Source organism: Cupressus sempervirens, chromosome 4 (assembly GCF_028749045.1).
Source record: "Cupressus sempervirens isolate cs-2001-9-10 chromosome 4, ASM2874904v1, whole genome shotgun sequence".
Classification (NCBI taxonomy): domain Eukaryota; kingdom Viridiplantae; phylum Streptophyta; class Pinopsida; order Cupressales; family Cupressaceae; genus Cupressus; species Cupressus sempervirens.
Window position 1 is genome coordinate 404,078,458 of NC_143121.1, and position 25,483 is coordinate 404,103,940.

At 35.2% G+C, this 25,483-nt stretch overlaps 2 protein-coding genes across 2 annotated transcripts in view; one reads left to right on the forward strand and one right to left on the reverse strand.

Moving 5' to 3' along the window:
- The window catches only part of LOC149561758 (uncharacterized), a 207,479-nt gene that overhangs the window by 176,210 nt on the left and 5,786 nt on the right, over positions 1-25,483 (forward strand). The gene's annotated exons all lie outside the window — the stretch shown is intronic.
- Positions 13,695-16,006, reverse strand: LOC149561759 (uncharacterized). The gene is made up of 4 exons (XM_089824164.1): positions 15,514-16,006; positions 15,220-15,395; positions 14,956-15,081; positions 13,695-13,793 (listed from the first exon to the last, which is right to left on the reverse strand). The coding sequence occupies exons 1-4, from the start codon at positions 15,623-15,625 to the stop codon at positions 13,695-13,697; spliced, it is 513 nt and encodes a 170-aa protein (XP_089680290.1). The 5' UTR covers positions 15,626-16,006.

Below are 25,483 nucleotides of genomic sequence, written 5' to 3' on the forward strand. Positions count from 1 at the left end.
ATTTATGGTTTGAGACAGTTTTCCAAGAACAAGAATTCTTTTACTGACCATCTCAATTCAGTCTACAATTGTATTAATGAAAAAGAGACACATTGAACATTCTTGATTCAACAGTTGCATTAGAAAGAAAAACACAATTGGCCATTCTAAATTTGGCAACATTCTTACTGGTCTCCTACGCTTATATCTCCGACTAATTTTCAATATCTATATCCTTGATAAGCAAATTCTCAATACACACAGATACAGCGGAATGAACTCATATTATATCCAACTCACCACTAGAAAAGAACAACTCATTGCACTCACTAACCATCGACAAATCTTTAGTTCGGTGTCTCCTCGGTGCTTGAAACGTTACATCTTACACTTATTCATATGATTGAGACTCTACATCCTCAGAATTTCCTTGGTATTCAGGGTTGATCTTTATTACTGCTTTTGCTTGTTTGAGAACAGAGCATTTCATGACACAAACTGTAGATTAATGGTAGGGTTTGTTAAAAATATAATCCTTATTCAAAAAGTATATTTGAATTAAGTGTTGGAAATTGGTAATAACCGACAATGTTTAGGATGGAAACATAAGTTTTACTACTTCCATAATTGGCTTCTATCAAAAGATTATCTTTCTAATAAACAGCGAAGTAATCAAGCTCTGTTGGCATTATTCTATTATTCTGAGCACAAGAAAAACATCAAGACTCTAATCTGTGCACTTTGTATTAACTCGACTCAGAATGAGGATAGAAAAGACGAAAAACGTGAGTGAAAGGAAATGAATTCGATTTTAGTACACCCTTACTTGGCTTTGATTTACGGTGCGTCCAGTCTGGTGAATGTCTACCGAATTTTCGTCGCTCAGGGATGTGCAGGATAGATTCACGTAAGCTCAGATATCTGGTGTCGTGGTAAATTAGATTGATGCTGAAGGCGTTGATTGCTTGGGGCAGAAAGGTCGACTGGATATCTCACGGCAGAACACTTCCAAGGATTGGACAAACTCGGGTTAATGAAAGTCAGAACTCTGTGATTATGGCGGAAGGCAAGAGCAGACGGGAATGTTGTTGCCCCCATTTGAAAATGACAAAGGCAATATAAAAGATATTGATCGACTTTTCATCTTTTGCCGTTACAAGACTCTAATGCGATTTTAATTTCCATAGATTGGAAATATGAAACGTTGGAACAAAGGTGAAAAAGTTTTATTAGTATCATTAAATGTTATATTATATAATTCGAAAATTTATTAAAAACTTATAAGTATTTTTTTTTTTTAAAACATCAATCTATTAATTTATTAAAAGATGCCAAAATATTTTATATTCAAAAGCACATGTATAAACTATTATTAAAAAAAATAATACGACAAAAGATAATTAAAAATATTTTAAAAATATGTTTATATTTAAACTTAATTAATTATTAACAACTCATGCAGTTCCAGAGATGAATACTGTTACAAATCGCTTAGTCCTCTACCTGTCTATCCAATGATGGTGATGTCCTGCCTAATTCTTTTCTGGCAATGCTTCCACCCCCTTCGAACAAGCTCCCTGCAAGGAATTTCTTTGTAATTAAATTATAAATTATAAATAATCATATTAGTTAACCTTTCGTCTTAATTCCATGAATTTGTGATTAACGAATAACTAGCATGTCATCTTCACTTGAAATCATAACGACTAACTATCTTACCATTTTGCTAGATCAAATTAAACTACCAATTGACTTCATGTGAACTTCAACATCTATATTTCAAACTAGGTTAAAAATTGGGATGTAACACTCATATTTATAATGCCTCTGTTGACAAAAGTTTCCAAAAGAACTGAACTTTCTGAAATTGTGAAAGTTTCCCAAAAGAGCTCAACTCTTGAAACTTTTGAACTTAACTCTTTTGGCAACATTTAATCCTCTGCTTAGGCATAATATTAATGAAATAAATGGCCCCCTTCCAATGATGACTCAACTCTCAAGTGATATTATAAAGTTAAATTATAACTTTATAATAAGTCATTTAATGATGTAATAATAATTTGGCCACTAAAAATATTGTAACTCCCAAAATGCTCATCATTTAAATATCTCGTTTAAAATAGGAGTCACACCTATTATTTCTCCATATGACCAAATGCACTTCCAAAAATAGAAAGGTTCCATCTCAATCAACACCGAACTTGCCACAAATAGTAAGTACACAAAACTATGACCAAATGAAATCCGATTTGAGCCAAACGAAGACCAACGTGGAACTTATTGAATTGTGGAGAAGATAAGACCCTCCCAAGCAAAACCATTGCCTTAGAAGACCCTCTATACACAATAATTAGCCGAAGAGGATCACAATAATAGGTTAATCTCTCAAACTTTGATACTTGCAAAAATGGGGACATTACATGCATATTATAGTTGTTGATCGAGTATTGTCTTCTAATGAAAGAGGATCAATTTGTGACATCATGATTGTGACTTGTGGTGTATTCATAATCTTATTACTACCATAGTGACTTTATTGCCAAATTGATGTTTTGTAAATGTCTGCAATATATTTTTAACTCCCCTTCTCTGCTTGATTCCTCTTTTACACTTCATCAAAAGAAACAATAGATATAGCCTAAGGACAATTTGGAAGTCCTGACAATGGGTGTATATATATATATATATATATATATATATATATATATATATATATATATATATAAGATGAATTGTATAGCTCGTGTTCATTCTAATCTACAGCTATTTTAAATCTCTTTAATCCTCTACAAAATGATCTTTGAGTATTCATGTATCTCCTCCTTTTCTTGAAGTGAAGTTGATTCATATAGCCTTTGAAGGATGGACATTAATGTCTTTAGATGGCTTAGAAGACATTGGTTTTTTGCTTAATGGTAGGATGGATAACAATGATCGCATACTATCTCACTGATTAATTTTCTTTTGCATTCCCTGTCTTGGTCTCTTTACCTCCCGATTGTTTAATTTGGTAATACTAAGGAGCTGCGTAATTTTATTGATTTTATTAAACCATGTATGCATCCAAAACTAGTGCTTAAACCAATGATGGTTGAACTTGATTGATTTCTCCCCCATATTTGTGGGGATTTTCTTCACACACATATCATGATAAATCTTGGAAACAAAGATATGTTTTGATATTTTCACTTTAATGTTTAAACCCATAAGGGAGGGGCGACAACATGTATCTTATGTTCAAAATCTCTTGCGGCGTATTTCTGCGTTATTTTTGGCATCCTTTTTAATAACAAATCGTATCAAAATTAGCTCGAAAAAGTCATGCTGTCATAACCCATTGAGTAGTCTTTTAGTAGTATTGAATCTCATGTGTGTATCTCACAGAGTTCTGCAGTTCCCTAACACTCTTTTATAAATCTTTGATTCTGATTCATGTTTCATTTGCAACCTGGCTTTGATACCATGTTGAAGTATCTAGGATCGATTTTTGCAAATGTAGTAACACTGCCATTGTTATTGGTGTGTTCCAAATGCAGATTTGAAGACTTATAAATATGTGCGGAGACATGTCTCATGAAGAGACATGTCTCTATTGTTAATCATCTTTAGATAATAATAATATATTAACAATAATATAAATAACCATATATATATATATATATATATATATAATATAACATACATATATATTATATATATAAAAATATTTATGTAAATGATGATTTACCATCAACAATGTATCTCATGATCGAATCAATTTGACTGAAGCTACAAACTTAATAAACTTGATGGCAAGAGAAAGAGGAATGGTAAGAGGAAAGGTTGAAGGCAAAGAGGGACACCAAGGCAAGGAGGAGTAGGTTTTCAGAGAGAGGATCACTCAAGGATAGAGGATTTATCGTAGGTTGCTATTTTATCATTCAAAGGGAGTTGGAAGATTTTCTAGGCTAGTTGTATGGTGCAAGAGCACTTAGCCATGGAGATGTATAATGAGGTCAAACCAGTGTCGAGCCGAGTCAAGGCTACAAAGTTTTTTGGCCTCTGGACTTTGACTCATCGAAGTCCTGGTAGAGTCTTGCTGGACTCGTAGAGTACATGGGCTCTCTTGACTTGAAGAGTCCCGTGGCTAAGGACTCTTCCATGGCCAGCTAAGCCATAAAGTAAAAAATAAGCATTTAAAAATTTTTAACAATTTTTTTGGCTTTTATGATTATATTGCAATATCAAGTTCCAAAATTTTTTAATGGTGATTGCCAATAAAGCAATCAATATGGAGTAGTATAAAGTGTCTTGCATGTAGTAGGCATAAAACATAACAATCTGTCTATAGAGAAGATTACAATTAGGATTTCACTAAATTTTTTGCGAAAAAAACAATGTCATCTCATAGACTGTAATCACAGTTTTGGAACCAGGTATCAGATTTTTTAAACAACACAATCAAATTTGAGAGTATTGCAATAAATGAAATACATTACTTTTAACAAATTGGACATCTCCAGAATAATAAATGAACACTTTTAAGGTTTGTAAAAGATTGAAAAGAATAAATGACTATTAAACCAACTATTTGACAAAGTTAAAAGATGATGGCATTTAAGCAATTATGTAGTTGAAACTTGATGTCATTTTAAAGATTCATAATGATCTTTCTAATCTACTAATAAATAAAAATCAAGCGAAGCAATTATGAAATAACATGCATGGTGGAAGAATACAATATGATGTTCTTTGTAAACACTTAATAATAATATGCTACTTTGAGGGAGCAACCTCGTAGTCGACTTCAAGGGAGATACCACCAACAGTCTTCAACATGAACACAATTCTCAACATGATAATAAATAATCTATACCTTCTATAATTTTAGTTTAATTAATTTCCTTAGAAATTTGCATTGATACTTATATGATCAATATAAACTTGTGCATGTGTGAAGAGTAGCTTTTATTTATATCAATTATTGGGTCTTTGTCTAGAAAGTTGGGTTCAGACCTTGTAGCTCAGGTGCAGGTCCGGATTCGAGCCCGGGTCTGTTGCAAGTCTAGATAGGGTCCTTGTTGGGGACTGTGGGTCCTACAATCCCCAATTGGGATGCTGTCCGGACCCATTGCAAACCCGGGAAAATTAAGGCGGACTTGGGAGGACCCGTGTGTAACATCAGGATTTTTCTACAACTACTTTCAACATTTAACTAACTGATTTGAAATTCATTTTTCACATTATTGAGTTTCCATTTTATATCATATTCGATCAAATTACATAATCAGCTGAAATTAAATCTAGACTAATTGGTGAGATTAAATCTAAACTAATTTCTGAAATTAAATCTAATTCAAAATTATTGAGATTAATTTTAATTCAATTACTGAATTTGAATTTAAACTAAATGCTGAAATTTAATTCCAGACCTAAAATGCTGGAATGAAAAGATGCATTTAACATGCTACCAAAAACGAACTAGATTTTTATGATAACATCTATCTTTTCCATCCAAAAATCTTTCAGTTGAAAGGAAAGAATACTATTTAAAAGAAAAAGAATCATACTGATTTGCTTGAGAGACTTTTCCAATTAATTGTCCAAGCTTTGACTTTGGTGAGAGGAGAAGCATTAACATAGGCTTAACCTCCCAACCGTGGACCTTTTACTAATCCCCACAGGTTTTAATTTAATAGAACGGCCCTCCCTACCCTAAGGTCGGGCTTGAGACTTTCATTGATCAAGTCATCAAAGTACTCAGATGGGTTGAGGTCCCAACAGCTATTCGATTGAATAAATGAAGCATCAGGACAACAACGTGATTATTCTGTTGTGGCAAGTTTGCCTATTATCGCCCTGGCCAGGGATTTCAGAGGTGGGTTTTTATAACCCGATCTCCACCACTCAGCTCGACAATTAATTATCAAAGTGGAATTGCATGAGCTAAAATCTATTAAATTTATGTGAGTAAATTTTTAATTACTGACTATATTCTTGTTTTTCCTCTAACAAGTTATGAACATCTTAACACCACAATCCGAGCCATCAGCTGGTGACTCATTGGTGCCTGTTCTTTTATCCTCATTTGTAAGGTTGGCACCTTAATCACTTTTTTGGCATTGGCCAGTGGTATTTCTTGATACCATCTTAGTTATTATAACTCTTAACCAAAGATTAAAAGAGGAGTTTAAGTTGTATCTACATACTTTATTCATAAACATTTGACAAGCTTTATCTAATCTTGCGACTAGATTGAGTATACATTTGTATTTATCTAAGGCTTGACCTGTTATTGTTCACGTGGTTAAAAGAAAACATAAACTTGAAAAAAAAAAGCGACTCTTCAAAAAAATATTTACATAAGATATACGGCTTGACTCATTATTTGAAGGTATAAATCAAAAGACAAAGCCGACTCAGCATTGATAACAATAGAAGAAAAGAAATAAAGGAAATAGCGTTCTGTCTCTTACGTGACACAGGTTCTGCATTGGTTGATATTCCCGAGCTTTACACGTCCTTCTCAGACTTCCACGGGCATACAAAAGATGATAGAAAATAAAAGAAAGAATATTAAGTGACAGACGGCTCCTTAGTGGATCAGAATATGCATTTCTTAGAGGGAAAAATGTGAGGAACGGTAGTCGGTTCAGAACGATGAAAATGACAAGAATCAAGTGCTATATATAAAACTAAGCTTGTCCTTACGGCTTCCTGCCGTTACATTATGAATTCTTTCATAGTTTGTATTTTTTTAAAAGAAGGAAATAAGGAAGAAGACGATTTAAAAGAAAAAGAAGGAAAGAGGAAATGAAGGGTCAAATTAATAGTATTATTTTATATTATTTTATTGTCTTCATTAAGTTATAAATATGTACATACAAGGTGGCTTATTGGATTAGAATTTTAATGTAACGGTGCAATCTTGTGTTTATATATTTATGATTTTAATTAAGAGAGTAAAATAACGTAAGGTAATATTATTATTTGATAATTTAAATTAAGGTAAGAATTTTGTTTATAATCATTATTTATATTATTTTTTTTCTAACTTTAATTTTAGCTCATGCGGATTCCACTAAGATATTTTGTTGTCGAGTCTTAATAAACTTGCCAAGGTGAATTTTTTTTAGGTAAAACCTATCATTCTTGACGACTGAATCTTATGTCCATCCCATTCTGATGACCTCATTTCGTAATGCTTCCCCTCTTTCTCCGGTCTTCATCCTGCAACCTTTAAAACAACATTCTTTCCAAAACATCAATTTCATGATTTATAATCGTTAGATAAAAATCGTTAGGAAATTTCATCATAAACACTAATTGATTCATTGTAAATGTTCATCGGTTAAATTTAATTGATTTCATTTCACATGAACACAACGGCTAAATTTAACTAATTTAACTTCATAGGATAATTAAATCGGTGCAACGACTAAAGATAACTGCTTCAATTTCACATGAACACAACGGCTAAATTTAACTAATTTAACTTATAGGATAATTAAATCGGTGCAACGACTAAAGATAACTACTTCAATTTCAGATGAACATGAATATATAGAACAACGGCTATAACTATCATAATAAAACAACGACTATCATAAACTAATTTCACTTGAACGTGAGAAAAATTATTTTTGGTTCAATAGTTATATTTAGCTTTAAAAATTTTAGGGCAAAAATTGGGATGTAACAGTGTGGACTTGCGACCCATGGTGCCAAAAAAGTGACATAAAAAACATAAAACAATGAATTTTTTAATACTTTTTTGTTTGCAATCCTAAAAGAAGCCAAATAAGAAACATTTCACTCATCTAATCTCTCATTTTCTTTCTCATTTTGCTCTCTCATTTTGGTGTGACTATTTTGCAAGTTTGAAGAGATGGTTGTAGAGATTGTTTGTGGAGTCTCAAATTCTTCCAATAGTTAGTGATGAGTGTTCCAGGTATGTATTTGATCCTTTCCTTTGTTTCTTTGATAGTTTTTAGTTTTTTCATTTTTATAATTTTTTTTCAAGTTTTAGTAAAAGTTTTGAATATTTTTATTTTATTTTTGTTATAGATTGCAAGAATGAGTAGTCAAAGTTCAGTGGGTGGGGAGGGACCCCAAAAATTTAAAATCGATAAAAGTTCTCCATGGAATTATACAACAAGAATGGAACAATGTGTTGGAGGGGGAAGGTATATATGGAAATACAATTATTGCCAAACCCAATATAGAAGCTCATATTACCAAGTTAAGCATCATTTCATAGGCGTTGTAGGTCAAGGGATTAGCATGTGTGAGGGGCCCTCAGATGGAGTTAAGAAGGGGTTGCCAACTTCTCAAATAGTAGGCATGTTAAAAGAAAAACAAGAGGTTGATAGGTTAGTGTCCAAGGGGAAAAAGATGGAACAAAGCAAAAACCACCAACAACACCCTCTCAAACAGCCACTAGAAAACATCCCTTCCTACCTACCCCTTTTATGGATGAAGAAGAAATAGAAACACCCCCATCCCACAAGAGAGGCCCATTAGATAAGGCCTTCCAAAATGAATTGAGAGAAATTCTTAACATAAAGGTTGAATGTCGTTGCCTCTTTACAAATGGTGTTCCATTCAATCTAGTGATATCTCCTAATTAGAGAGAGATGGTGCAAGTAATAATTGAAGCACCTTGTGGTAACCAAGGTCCTGGATATGAAAATTTGAGAACCACCATATTGCATAATGAGAGAAAGAAGGTAGAAACCCTCCTCAAACCAATAAGAGATTCTTGGATCTAAACTGGGGTGAGTATTGTCTCTGATGGATGGAAAGATTGCAAAAACCGTCCATTAATAAATGTGATTATTGTCTCCCCTAAGGGGTCAATATTTTTTGAGGGTGGTTGATTGTTAAGGGTAGGTAAAGGATGCAAATTTTATTGCCAGGCCTCTCATTGAATCCATAGAGTCCGTGGGAATTGACAATGTTGTCCAAGTAATAACGAACAATGGTAAAGTTTGTAGGGCTACAAGTGCTTTGGTAGAGGCACAACATGATCATATCTTTTCGACACCTTGCACCATCCACTCCTTGAACTTGGTGATGAAAGCAATTGGCACCCAAATTGAATGGGTGAAAAACGTGTATGAGGAGGGTAAGGAGATGCGAATGTTTGTGACAAAGCACCATAGGTCACAAACAATTTTTCAGAAATTTCTCCGGCTTGGAATTACTAAAGGTAAATTTTAAACTCTAGTTAGTTTCATTTATCATTTTATGTCATACTTTATATAATTGAATAATTTTTTTTTGTGTTGTTTGCATATTTGAAATGTGTTATTAACTTACAATTTGAATTAACATGGTAATAGGTTGTTGAAACACATTTTTTTTCACACATAATAGTCCTTAGACGACTCGTGAAGGTGAAAGAAGCATTGTGCCAAATGGTTATTAGCAACCAATGGGGCGGATGGAAGCAAGCCAATACAACAAGGGCTAAAAATGTAAAGGATATGATCTTGACTGATGATTTTTGGAATAGGGTGGAATATGTATTAAAATTCGCCGAGCCCACCATATTTATGCTTCGGTTTGCCAACATTGGTGAGCCTTGTTTGGGGGACATATATGATGCCATGGACTCCATGCTAGAGAGAGCGAAAACGGTAAGTTTAAATTTTTATACAATATGTTATCCTTGTTTATTGAGACATTTTGATTTTTAATTTTAATTAACACTACATTGAGATAACTTACATGAACATTATTTGACATCCCAGATCATTCAGAGGAGAGGTCAGGATCCTGAGCAAACCTTCTGCAAATAGTTGGAGAAAATTGTTCTACATCATTGGAATAAGATGACTACACCTTTACACCTCCTGTCATATGCACTTTCTCCTAGGTATTATAGCGGTGAGATACTTTCTATTCCTGGTAGAGTGACACCATACAGAGATCCTTAGTTTGCAAGTGGGTATAAGAAGGCTTTTAGTAGGCTCTTTAGCGATTCTGAGGTGGCATCGGATGTTAGAAGAGAGCTTGCAGACGTTGTCTTAGGAAATATTGCAGACCTGGATACAATCAATGACCAAAGTAGAATGTATGTCATTGGATGGTGATACTTACATGGGCAAGGTTACTTGTACCTCCAACCTCTTGCGATTAAGATCATGTCATAGGTAACTATTTAAGTTTTTTTTTTCCTCCTTTTTTTATGGCCACTTAGCTTGTAGAATTAACACTCTGAAATTCCTATTGTATTATAATTTTAAATTTACAATTTCTAATTAATTTAAATTTGTTGGTTGTCTCTCTAGCTTGCGAGCTCTTCTACTGTTGAGCAGAATTGGAGTACATACTCCTTTATCCACTCAGTGAAGCATAATCGGTTGGGTTCCAAGAAAGTAGAGGACTTAGTATATATTTACAACAAATGGTGCCTCCTATCATGCAAGAATCCAAGATATAAGAAGGGACCAGAGAAGTTGTGGGATGTATTTACTTGAGACCTTTGACTTGGATATGAGTGTCCATGATCTAGCTAGAATTGCCTTGCTAAATGTTTTGGAAGACGAGGAGGATGTGACAACATCTGGAGCTAGTGAAACTGGTTTGGGTTCCAATGATGATGATGTAGATGTAGTTGGGGATGAAACCATTGATCCCTCATTTTTTGATGACCCATTTGCATCTTTGATACTGTGAGTCTATGATCATTGATAAACTATTAAACATTTTTCATTTATCATTATGTTTCAAACTTTATTATCTATCAATCTGATGAACTAGCTTATGTTTTGAAATTTCATTTTGCAATTTAGTAATTCAATGTATGATTTTCTTTACATTATGGACATAGATTAGTGAGCGAGTATTTGATGTTTATCTTTGATATTTGGCATTGATCAATGATCAAGTAACATTGATATATTCATACTATGAAATGACTTAGTTGGTTTTACAAATATGCACGTTTTTCTTTTTTTGCATATATATATATTTATGCTCACGAACCCAAATGGGAAAAAAAGATTTGCCCGAACCTATGAACCTGAACCTTGAATCCGAGTTGACAACTTCGATCCTTGATGTTTATCAACTAAATGATGAGTGTAAAAAGTTTTAAATTCTTAAATATATTTGTCTTTCTTGGGTTTTCATTTTGCTGAGTCCTTTCTGAGTCTTTACCGAGGCCGAATGTTTAGTCCAAGTCTGAGCTCAGAAACCAACTTGCCGAGTCTAAGGTGATTCCAAGCCTTGTAACATTGGGTCAAACCACATTTTTCTTTATTAATGTATGTAAGGTTGAAAAAGACCATTGCTATAAAGAAAATTCATTGTAAGGCTTTAAGAGCCATGTTGTGCAAAGAAACCTAAAAGGTCCTAAATAGGTCAAGGTTGGTCAAAGGGTCAAAATGTCTGGGAAAAGGGTTTGAAAATTTGTAATTGGTCAAAATAAGTCCTTTTGGTCATGTTAAAGGTGTCTATGAGTTTTGCAAAGATTAGTAATATTGTGTCAAAAATGCAAATATTTTCAAGGTTGCAACTTCAAAAAAAGTGCAAAAAGATGGAAATGTGCAATCCATCTGTTCCAAGTTGGTTAGGTAGTTAAAAGGAGTTATGGAAGGTTTAAAAAGGTTATGAAAACAATGTTTGGTCTTGATCAACGGAGAGAGCAGTTTGGAGGGGACTTGCCAAGTCAAAATTATTAAACTCTTGAACTGTCATGTAATTCTGGAGGTCTGCAATAGTTACAGAGCCATGGAGGCTCACATTTGATGTAATATTGGGGTGTAAGTGTTTTTGAAGGATAGATTAGTGAAAGACCTTTCATATGATTCCATTTCCACTTTTTTGTATGATGTTTGGTGGAAGTAACAATAATTTTTCCAATAAACTGTTAGGGACAGGAACAGGCAAATTGCATGGAGTTGTAAAGAATTGTACAGCCTATCATCGGAAAGAAACCATTGGGACTTGTTAGCTATGAATTAACTTTAATTGGCTTCAAGTTTCATCCATTTTCATGGATAAATGAGAATTTTATGATCATTTTTGTGAAGGCAGCCTCTTCAGAATTTTTTCTAGAGTTACCAGTTAGCAAAATATGTTGGTACAATTGTGTATGGTTGAGTAAAGACCTGAAAGCTAGATGGACGGATAGATGATGTTGCAAGAAATCTCTCTTCCTTCCAGAAAAATTAGTTGTGATGTTTGAGGGATCCAACAAGCCAAGTTCTAAAACCTATCATTCTCTATAAGTTCCTACGGCTGCTGCTGCATGAAGGTGGCAGAAATCTGTTATATGCTTTGTTTGTGTTCATGGTGACCATGTAGAGTCAAGTCATGTTACATAAATCGTTTCAAGGGTGGTCCAAGTGTTGGTTGGTGAAGGTTGAGGTTTTGATTCATGTTTTTTGTATCAAGATACATTTGCAGTCTTTGTGTGAAGGTTATGAATGCCTTGTAATATGGGTGAATTCTATTTGTATTGATATCTATTGATCTGATTGTTGATTTTTGGAATTTGGAAAAGGATTGTAATCTGGTTAGAGGCCTTTTGAATCAGATTAAGATTCATAAATTGGTTTTGGGTCAGCAATACCCTTGGTGACTTGATGTTTCTGTTGGATGCTCTGCATCACCAAGTCAACGTGGGACATTAAAATGCACATATAGCTAATGCTTTAAAAAACAACTCAAAAGCAAGTTGGATTTGGCATCAAAGGCCATTATAAAGTCTATTAAGTGAATGTGGGTTAAAGACATCATTAATGGTTTTTAGTTGTTTATTTTGATGTTTGCACCCAAAACTAAGGTGCATTGCTAGTCAATGCATACCCATAAAGGGAATATCAAAAACATTAAAGTGTCTCACTGAGGAAATTCAGGGTTCAACTTTTTGATGGAAATATAAAAGTCAGGGAAGAGAAACCAAACCATTGTGTTGAGTGAACGAATCTGATTTAGTTTGAGGAGTCTCTGGAAACTTCCCAAGGATTTCAACTTCAGCTTGGGATAATTGTGGATTCATCGAGCTTTGAGCACTTTGAATTGGTGATAGATCCAATGAATTTGTGCAATTACTGATGGCTTCATCTAGGAGCCATGAATGGTGATGAATGCTTTTTAATCTGGTGAAGTATGATATAGGTTTCAGTAGTTATTGAGCTGAGGTGATAAGGACAGACAGCAGATGGAAATCACAGATTTTAGACAATAATTCACAGTGTTTTGTAGCAGCTGCACCTGATATGGAAGCTGTGCAGGCTTTAGAGAATCCTCCATGATGAAACACAAGGTAATTTGGGGCTGTCTTTTGCTACAGATGTGATCTCATAAGAGTCTTCTTGCAGTGTGTGTTAGCTTTATACAATTTGGGAGCCAAATTGTAGTGTGGCATCAAAAAATCAGGTTTCGTAGTGCTGTCAATTTATGTCAGTGATCTCAATAATTGATTAATATGTGGAAGTAATTTCCTAAATTGAAGAAAGAGGAATTCTTGTGCATTGTTTGCAATGTTTAGTTTGTTCTTTCATGCACTGTTCGTAGATATTGAAAAAGCACAAAAAACACACAAAATAACAAAAACATCAATCTAGCAGTGCCAGTTGAACAGGAGTAGAACCAACAGGGTTCTTACTTTGGAGAGACACTTATTCTGGAAGTGTCAGTGGTTAATCAGAGTGCAAATGCTTTTGTTCCCTTTTTGAAGGTCAATGCATATGCCCAATTAGCCTTCTGTTAGCTGTTTTAATCTATAAGTGGCCATATAAGAAACCAGAAATTATGATAGCACTTGTTACTTTCGTTGTATTGGAATGCCACCTTGTGTGGGTAAATATTATAAGTCCTGGCTGTAACAATGAGTATTATGGAACATAAATACAGTATTGACCCTTAGTACTTGTTGGATACACCTGCAGAGTGACAGTGCCTGAGTTCTACAAAATCTTATAACTTGGAGTGCTTTTGCATGCAACTCACTCAGACTCACTGAGTTTTTGCATGAATTTTGGCCACTGGAATTATTTTCAGAAACGTTTTTAAAGCCTGATTTTTTTGTCATTTAAATTTTTTATCATCAATAATTATTGGGATCTCAGCTGTGTGAATTGATTCCCAAGTATTGATAACTGGTTAAAACTGCAGTGTAACGAGACTCGGACTTGGCTCGGACTCGGCAAGGATAACTTGATTCGTGACCTGGCTCTGACTCGTGACTCGGCTCGGCAGTGACTCGGCAAAGTGAAAAAACTTCGAAATTTTGAGATTTTTTAGGATTTAAAGAACATTCCATGCACCCATTATTGAGTAAAGCATAAAGACACAATAACATCATTAAATAGAAGATAATTTGATCATAATGCACATGCCACATACTTAAAGTTAAAAACTTAAAATTTAAAAGTCAAACATCGATTACATATGTACAATACTACAAACTACAAAGTTACAAACTTACAAAGGTAAATTGCTAAAAGTAAATACTATATTACTAGTAATTAAAGTCAAACTAAGATAAATCCATGCAAACCATCAAAATGTATATGTATTATCATTTATGCATTATGAAATCAAGATTCAATAGTCATCATCAAATTCAAATGTTCCAAATGCTGATCATATATTAAGTTACTGTTAAACAAAAAGTTAAAACAAGACTATAAGTCTACAGCTATGGCTCCTAGTCGGACACATCAACATTCAATAGTCATCATCAAATTCAAATGTTCCAAATGCTGATCATATATTAAGTTACTGTTAAACTGTTAAACAAAAAGTTAAAACAAGACTATAACTCTACAGCTATGGCTCCTAGTCGGAGTCCTCATCATCATCCTCATCCTCATCGTCATCCTCATCATCATCATCCTTATCCTCATCCCCAACCTCAGCCTCAACCTCAGGCTCAGGCTCAGTATAATCTACAAAATGCCTCTTAGTAAGGCGTCTAAGGTAGGTCCTGGATGTCTCAGTAGCCATAGCATCAGCTCGTGAGGTGCCTCTAGGATCAACTGTACTCTCTGCCTCTGGCTCTGCCAATCTCTGTGAGCTGCCACTAGGAACAACTAGAGCTCTCTGGTCCTCTGCTGCCATAGCCACAGCCTCAGCCTGACCCTCTCTATCTACTTGGTCAAGCCACTGTAGGTACTCATCATCAAAGACAGGATTGGTAGCCACAGTGATCCAATCAGACTCTGGATCAACCTCCTCTAGAGTAATCGGAGAAGTGTCACTATCCAAAATCTCCCTGATCCTAATGCGTAGGTTGTTGTGCACAAAGAATAGACTATTCATTTTCTGCACAGACAACCTGTTACGCCTCTTCGAGTGGATGTGCTCGAACATGCTCCAGTTGCGCTCACATCCAGAAGCGCTACTTGGCTGGCTCAAAATGCGGATGGCGATTTGCTGAAGGTTTTTGGTTGAAGGCCCAAACATTTGCCACCATCTATCTAAATTTTGAAAAATGGAAAACAAAAAAATATTAGTCTCATTTCAAAATTTGAGCTTTAAGTTTAAAGCTAGAAATTTATAAACTAGATTGTATAAGGCTTAAGCTGCAATCTTTACCTGGCTGCAATTTTGTACGACCTTCTTTGCAAATTTGACTTGAAAAAATGGGCCCTGATGCATTATTATAGGCATCCATCTCAAGCAATATATCTGTGGGATTAGGAGACATCTTCGATACCACTGTGTATAGGCCACTAAGAACCTCCTCATCTGCCTTGAAATCATCAAGGAAACGGTATGCCGGATTGAGGTAATAGGCTGCTGCGTGGATGGGCTTATGAAGCTGATTTTGCCATCTCCTATCAATTATGTCCCAAATAGGGCCATAGTTTTCCTCAACTCCTACATATTTGGCTTTTCCTCAACTCCTACATATTTGGCCTTAATAGTCTCCTTGACCCTATCCATGCCCTCATAAATGTAGCCCATAGAGGGCTTCTCGCCATCAGCAACTCGTAGGAGGGCTACAAGGGGCTCGGTGATCTACAAAACAATTAAACAAAAAAACAATTTAGTGAATGATGAAACTTTGCAAAGTTGCACAATGAATATAAATCAAAAATATGTATGAGACAAATTAATTTATAAAATTTTAAGACTTAAGCTTTTAAAATATTAAATTTAAATTTTAAATTACCTGCACAATCTTCGAACATGGCTCCCAAAAATCATCATCATCATAAATGCATTTTGTTGCATCTATCCCTGCAGGGCTTCTCACAAAAGAGGAGGAACTCCATTCTGGACCAACAAACATGCACCTCAACTCTAACCTTGAACTCAGCAAGGATTTTAGTGTGATAAAGTTAGAGGCAAATCTTGTGATACCAGGACGAGCCAACTCCTTTCCCTTCGTGTATTTCCTCATAGTGCTGAGGACCAAGGCATGATTATAGATGAACTTACAAAGATTTTTGGCCTTGGTAACACATGATTTCACCCATACAAGCTTGCCAATATCCTCTAACATGAGGTCGATGCAATGGGCCGCACATGGAGTTCAAAAGATTTTTGGATGTCTCTCCATCAATAGTTTTCCTGCAGCAATTTTAAATTAGTTAGTAAAAAATGAAAATTTTTGATGTATTAAAAAACTTTTAATTTTCAAAATTTAATGAAAAACTAAAACAATTTTTTTTAGAAGTAGAACTTAGAAAGTTAGAAGTTCAAATTTTACTTGCAGTAACATAATTAGCTGCATTATCTGTCACCACTTGGACAACATTGTCTTCCCCCACCTCCCTTATGACCTCCTCAATAATCTCACATAAGAATTTTGCATTTTTCACACATGAGGAAGCATCTATGGACCTTAGAAACATGGTGGATCCTGAAAGTGAAAATTAAACAAAATAATTATCATTCAAAAATCAAGAATCAATACTCAATAAAACAAAATTTTCGTTATTCAATAATAGTATACATTAAATTTTAGACTTCAAGAAGTAGAGCATGATGAATTACCTCCGCTAGAAACAAGAAAATTTAGGAGGGTTCTGGACCTCCTATTTGTCCATCCATTTGTCATGATGGTACACCCCTTTTGGCTTCAAATCTTTTTGTGGTCCTCCAACTCAAGTTTCATCTCCTCAACCATATCTAGCAAGAGGGGGCCACTCAACTCATCTTCAGTGGGGGCTTTGAACCCCGCACCACAAAGGGAAACTGCATCAATCATCCCCTGCCAATAAAGAGTCCTATTACATTTATAAAAACATTTTAATTAGCATATTTCAAATTTTCAACATCAAGTTAAAAACTTAAAAGTATAAAATTGAATATAAATTTTAAAACTTAAAACGTAAAACAATCAAATATAAATGAAGTTGAAAACTTGAAGTACCTGGCTGCTATAAATGGAATGTCGTAGAAAAACCAAAACTTGCAAATTGCTCTTACTCCAGCTTCATGTATCTCTCTATTCCAGCCCATGCTCTCAAGTGAGGGTTGCGCACCAGGAATGGTACGCGGTACAAAAAAGTTGTCCAACTTAGTAGATTTTCTGACTCTAGGACGAAGAAGAGCAGCACTACTAGAAGGGGCAGCAGCAGTAACATCACTAGAAGTGCAAGGAATAGATATAGAAGAAGCACGAGCAACAGAAGCACTAGGACGATAGGGGGGACGGGAAGAACCTTCTCCAACACAGCCTACTGACTCAGAAACATTTGCAGATGAGCGTGGAAGGGAACTAGAACCAATCAAAGCTAACTCTTCTAATTTTTTTTAAAAAAATTCTTTTTCTTGTTCATATTTTTCCATGGCTTCATAACAAAAACGTTGAGCTTCAACAGATGCAGCTCACAAGGCTCAATATCATGACCACGTAAGGCAACAATATGGTATTTTAATCTATTTATCCCCCCACTATTAATGGTTTTGCAAAATAGGCATTTTGTTTGAGTTCTCTTTCTACTTGGAAATTCTATGGTGAACTTCCAACACTAATCTTTTTTGTTGCCTTTAGAGAGCTTGGGTTTTTTACCTCCAGAAGCCATTATGACTTAATTAAGGAACAATGTAAAGGTTGCTGCAATAAGACATTTTAGACCAAATATTACCATTTCAGCATTGCATTTTATGAAGATCTAAAGTAAAAAAAAAAACTCATAAACAAACAAAAAAAATTCATGCAAAAAACCCATAAGCATAGACAAAAAAATCATCAAAATCTAAACAATCAAGTCTTACCTTTTTCAAATGCTTTGGGAAGTGTTGAGAAGAGCTCCTATAAACTCCTTGATGATCTAAATGCAAGCTCCAATGTCACAAATGCAAGCTTTTCTCCTCCTTTCAGCTGGTTGCAAAAGAAGAAACCTCTATTTCTCTTCTACCTCTCTCTCTCTTTCTTCTTTTCACTATAGACTGTTATGGGAGCCCTTTTAGGGTTATATGAGTCAGATATGTGAAAAAAAACACAAAAAAAACATGCATAAAATTATATTTTTATGGCCCGGTTTCGTGCCCGTCGCGGCCGAGTCAAGTAGGCCGGGTCACGCGAGTCACTCGGTGACTTGCGAGTCACGCGAGTCACTCCTCGTGACTCGCCGCTCGCGAGTCACGAGTCATTGTGACTCGCCGCTCGCGAGTCACGAGTCATTGTGACTCGGTGAGGTCAGCGCGGCTCGCTGACTCGCCTGACTCACGTGACTCGCCGCGAGTCACGTTACCCTGGTTAAAAGTAATAAAAACGAAAAAAATTGCACATGCCATGATAGTTCTTGTGGTCTTGAAGGCCTTTATTTTGGGCTGGTGGTGGAGTGCTTTGCTTCTCATCCTGGCCTTGTGTTATGACAGGAAACCCACTTTGTGGTCTCAAAGAATCCCAGTTGTACCTGATTTTTCGCAAATATGTCGTGCGGATGAGTTCCCCCCAAAATATTGTCACGTCCTTGCAAAATAGGAGATCAAAGCCTTATTTAAGAATCAGATGGCATCCTTTGCCAGTTAAACTTAGGTTCTTAGGTCAATAAGATAGCAGTAACTAAACATAAAATAAGATAGCAATTCCAGGACAACCAATGAATAATAGTTAAATTTTTATTAGTTAAGGCAGGGATTCATAAGTATAAAGCAGTCGTTAATAAAAGATGGCAAAGTGCAGTGATCAGGAGACATGATCATTTAAATGGACACTTCTTTTCAAAGAGATGTCTCCTCGAACTAGATATGGAGATATGGATGGAATAAGAAGTTTTGATTTAAGACAACATCAAAGTAGAGAGCATAAGCATTTGATTGGATAGGTGATTCACTGTCTATCACTTAACAGAACTAAGGCAGCAGATTTATATACTGCTCAAGCATTTGGTATGATACAGATACATGAAACTTTGATTTTGTATATTGTCTTCCCACATTTGATAGTAAGTAGGAGTGTATGGAGATAAACATATTGCTTCTTATATGTGTTTGTGTTATTGAGGTTTCAGGATCACTGCAAATGTAATGGCACTGTATATGTTTTATGTGTTTTCCAAGTGCAGATCTGAAGGCATATATATAGGAGTAGTTAATAAATATTGGTTATTGTAAGTTAATAATAATTTCCATTAGACATTATTAACAACAACTATATATATATTTGATGGTTAATCAAATGCAATAATGTTTAACCAATAGCCATAGAGGATTAACTCTAGATCAATTCAATCCGACCGAAGCTACAACACTAACACTCCCTCTTAACTAGGGAGGATTGTTATAGAACACATTATGCTCTCAAACATATAGAGAGATATCATCTTAATATGATATTCTTAAAAAAATATTTTTAAGGATATCAACATATATCCATCACAAAAGATGTTATTTTTTGATATCATCCTATGTATGGTGCAACAAGGAATATCAACCATATGATATTCATCATACTTATATTCTCTTGGTATGTGCATTGGCATCATGTCCATGGTGCCTACTAAGAGAATATGCCATATCCTAGAAGGATATGAGTTATCTGATTTGTGGAACACTTCGGGACAGCAACTGAATATAGTTTATAGATAACAGTCATGATCACAAGGACAACAACTTAATGTAGTCTATCATGATACATTTATTATCATGATCTCCGACACATTCTGGGACAACAATTTAATGTAGTGTATCATGATACATTTGTTATCATGATCTCCGACACATTCCAAGACAACAACTTAATGTAGTCTATCATGATACTTTTGTTATCATCATCCTTGACACATTATGAGACAACAACTTAATGTACTCCATCATGATAACAGCTCAAGCCATTGTTAAGATCGTCACCTTACAATAGTGAGCTCACAAACACATCAATGAAAGATTGTCACCTTTCATGACATTATCCACATATGCAAAATAGCAACTCACATGATATCCACCATGAACCATGTCAAAGGGTGCATCCACCATAGCTTCTCCTAGAAGGTGGAACAAAGGCTTTCAACTCAAACTTCTCTCTCATAGAGAACAATGCATTACAAGGAATTTCGCCTTGAACTTCCTCATTAAGCAGATCTCAATCTGTTGAATTTTACGTCCAAGGTTTCTTGTTGGACTCCCTTTGAAAAAAAAATGTCCAAGATCCTCCAATCTGAATTGAAGTAGATCCTCTACTTACTCACTCTTGAACGACTGTCATAAGATCATCTGAATGATCAATCTTGATTGTAGAACAAAATTGCATTGTAGTTTGCTCCCTCTTCATGAAAGAGCCCCTTGTCTTTATTTCATAGTCTCGTATGTTTTCACTCGACAACATTTCTAATGCATCATTCTTCTTTCCTTGAAGAATATTCCTCTGCACATCAACATCCTTAATACAAGTTGCTCCAATGAAATCCCATATGCATCAAATCAAAAGATGATTCAGATTTGAAACTCTTATGATGTCCCTTCCCTTACATCTCCCTTCTAAAGATGGTTCAAGTGAGAATGGAACATTGGTTATTATTTGGACTCACAATGTAAAATTCTCACTCTTATATCATTGAACAATTTTGCATCAATTTTGGAAAACATGCAACAAGGAGAGTCCTCACGCAAGTTATCTACTCAAGAGCTGCCACCAATGAATTTATCATCTTGATCTCAGTTCAATTGATAATTCACTTCACACAGTAGGCCAAAACTTGGAGTCCTTATCAACATAGAATTCACCCAGCAACAAAAAGTTCAAATCTAATTACTCAATCTCTAGCTATATAAGCATCCACGCACCCAACTTCCTTGTCAGTATACCCTTAATAAATTGACATTGGCAGAAATAATGGTTGTTCCACCTTGTATTGCCTGTAGAGGGTGGAAGAGGTCTTAGACCTCTTAATTGAAGAAAACACTACCACCTTGCATTTCCCGCAAATAGTGTTTCCACCTTGCATTACCTGTAGAGGGTGGGAGATATAGCTAAATGTATTAAGGAAGTAACAGCATCATACAGTTTGCATAATCTCTCATCTTCCTATTGCATCCTTGGTGTCATCCTCTTTATACTTCTTGGTATGTCCTCATCCAACATATTTAAGCATCTAGCAGCATAGAAGTCAAACTTGTTGACATGCTCCAGTCATTTCACTTTCCTTAGGGAAGGCATGTTCATTCCCACACAAATGCAGTAATGCAAATTGCAATCTATCAATGATTTTGATCAAGATCAATCAAATAAATCTTCAACCAAAATTAGGAGACCTAGTCAAAACACACAGGCTACAAACATTTGACATCATCTCCATTTAATTGCATTGTATTAGTTGTCTCCAATAAATAGACATTGCCAACAAGGAGATCACATATGAAGATGACACAAATTATTCAACATTTGTATGAGCAAGGGTTGTTGACGATGAGAGCACAAACCCAAATAAGAGCAAATCACTACTACACCAAATCATAGGCACACAAACCCAAGATTTTCCAAGACATATAAAATTCGGAAGTTCACAGACACGTGTTTTGTGTCTAGGATACGTATATCCTCCACCTATCTCTACTTCTCTATAACAAGAATTAACCTCTTCTACATTTCTTTGAGAAAAAAACCATTTTAACAAGGTTGGCAATTGCAAATTCCGCTATAGCTTGTGGCAAAAGGGGCATAACAAAGCAAAAAATTCTTCAAGTGAGATTCATCTAATGCAATAGAATAAATTCCTTCAGTCTCTTCACATCAAAGTAACGAGACTTGTCGTGAGTTGGGCAAGTCATCCGAGTCGGCAATTCATGTTACCTCAGCCAGGTCAAAATGACCCATGACCCCGAGTTAGCGGGTCAACTGGGCTGATTTGCCCGACTTGGCTGACTCATTTGACTCGTCTGATTTTTAATTTTTGTTTTCAAAATTTTTTTAATACCTCTAAAATTTACCTTTGTACTTATGTAAATGATGTATGTTATGTATGTGATCAAATTACCTTCTATTTCATGATGTTATTATATCTTTAAGCTTTATTCAATAATGGGTGCATGAAATTTATTTAAGTCCTAAATTTTTTCTAAATTTCAAGGGTTTTGTCACTTTGCTGAGTCATTGCCGAGTCACAGGCGAGTCCGAACCAAGTCACTAGTCGAGTTACCCTTGCCAAGTTTGGGCCGAGTCCGAGTCTCGTTACTCTGCTTCACATAAATGTTTACATATATAGATTTCTACACACAATTTGACCACTGAGAAACATTTTTTTTTTAGCATCCTTGTATTTCCTTATAGTGTCCATAATATCACCACCATGTATCACTTCAACTAAAAGAAAAGGCTCAACTTTACATTTAAAACACTCGTCAACTGCTTCTGAGATACAATCTTGTCCAAAAGAGTAGGCAGTCTTGAGGCCTTCCATCAAAGCTATATATTCCGCAACGGCTTCAAATACCAACTTGTCATCCTGATTATAAATGGAGATTTTATTTGTAGACATTTTAGAAGACTGTTGTCGGTAGAAATTGTGTATCAGCCAACGGGTCCCTTCAGAAAGGTTATTGTTATGTAGCCAACGGGTCCCTTCGGGAAGGTTTTTGTTATGTAGCGACATGTTGTATGTGGCGGATGGACTCCTTCGGAAAGGTTCTTCGGAAAGTATTTATACACCCTTCGGGATTATTGTAAATGATCATTCAAGCATAATGTACTGTTTGGCATATGCGAATAATAATAGGGAGTTATGCTGTTCATTGTCTGTGTGCATTTCTTAATTAACCTATGCGGTAAACAAAGACAATGGTACACTGTACATGCATTTAGGACATTGACATTCAGATAAAATTATCCCTCTCAAACACTTGTTCGATGATTCTTCCAAGATGAATACAAGGACTTGGTTACTGTGGTTCATCCATTATCTAACAATTCAAACTAACTCCATCAAATCTATTTTTGTTTTTTGGTGGTATTGAGCAATTGGTTGTGTATATTTCCTAGTCAACGATGAAATCTTCTTAATTCTTTGAAGGCTCCCACAAAAATACATATGTCGATATAATCAATCATTCACTGAGTAAGTCTATTTGGCATTTATGAATTCTTCTAATCCCATGATTATGTGGGTTTCATGTATGCTATTACCACTATTACTTATTCCATTGCCAAGTCTTACAAATATTTGTGATAATATGATTTTGACAGTTGACATTATATTACATTTGCCACTCAATGGATCTGATACACTGAGTCTCTGAGATAATCTTTGGCCTTGCAATGTCCCTTGTGATTTTCTGCAACTGCTGTAACATGTCGAATCTCATCATCGAGCAAGGTGAATTGCTTCAATGATCTAGACATTGTAAGGCTTGGATGATCTTGATAAACTATTCTATTATTTGCATCATTAATCTTCAAGGTAAGTATTCAACCAATTTCTCTATGATTCCTACCGACACCAATGATCTTCTTCTTTTAATGGTTCTTCAATTCTGCATGATGTCTTCCCAATATTGTAATTTTCAGATTACAAATTCAGTGGTACTTTGTTTCCGTTCGATATTACTATTTCAGTATGGCGTCTGGGGCTATTAAGGGAGATGAGGAAGTATAAACTGTCTCAGAGCATTAATCATCCCTGCAAATAGAAGTGTCTCCATCAACAAAGAAATATATAGAAGGAAATCCTTGCACACCAGATTATTTTCCTCAATAGAATCGACTTTAGCTAGAGCAACATCTCCCTTCAATTTCGTTGCAGCTGCAACATACTTGGTAGCCAAAGATTAACAATGTCCGCATCAATGCGCATAAAATTTGACCATAACAAAATGATTTTTGGCGATAAAATTGCTCAGATTTCCTTCCTTTAACATGGTCACATCCTTTTCGTCCGTTTCCAACATTGCATACTCTCGTCAAGTCTCTCCTCCATCCATCATTTATCGCACTCTTCAAATTTTGCCATGACCCTCTTGCCCAATCACGAAATGAATTATAAGATAAGCCTACTATTTGTGAATTAGATGAAAAGGAATGCACGTTCCTTAACTTGGTCGATTCACGCGAGAGTATCATCCTACTTCAGAATCCACCTCTCTGATTTCTTGATTACCCTCCTTGAGATGAAAAGAGGCGGCTAACCAATTACTTTGCGCGACCATAAAGGACAGAGACAAATTTTAAATTCCCAAATCCGGATCCTTATTGTCACTTGCACTAACAAGATATGGAAATTATTGTGCGAATTGTATCCCCATACCCTAGGAGGGTATCAACACATTGCCACATCTTGAAGTTCTAGACCTTTACTTTGCAATCATCACGTCCAACACAGATCAACAGGTATCTTTTGCAAGGCTGCTTTGTATTCTGATAATTTGCAGCAAACAACCTCCCCTAATACCGTGTTGAGGTTTCAAGATGACGTCAATGTAATGGCACTGTATATGTTTTATGTGTTTTCCAACTGCAGATCCGAATACATATATATAGGAGTAGAAGAGACATGTCTCTATGTTAATCAATGTTGGCTATTCTAAGTTAATTTCCATTGGACATTATTAACAACAACAATCTATATGTGTGTGTCTATATATATATATATATATATATATATATATATATATATATATATATATATATATATATATATATATATAATCAAATGCAATAAACAATATATAAAATCAAATGCAATAATGTTTAACCAATAACCATACAAGATTAAGTTTTAACTATAGATCAATTCGATCTGACGAAAGCAACAATATTAACATGTATGTGTGTGTGTGCACGCGCGTGCATAATTAGTCATGGTAAAGATTCCTTTCAATCTTTAATCCAATCTGCTGTCCAATTATGGAGGGGAGAATATACATATGATGATATGAGGGATGCTAGTAGCACATGGTTCCATTCAAGTAGAGTATTACTGAGTGGGGCTGAGAGGCCAAATGGTGGGTGTCATTCTGGGCTCTTGGGTTTGTTACTTAGGCTCAAAGCACCTTGTATGATCTCTCTCACTGTGTTCCATAATGTGAATGGGTTGTTGGGAAAAGCCCTCACACGTACATTATGTAAATTTCAATGAGGATTAGTATCTATTTTTTTACGTTGCAGGATTATATGCTT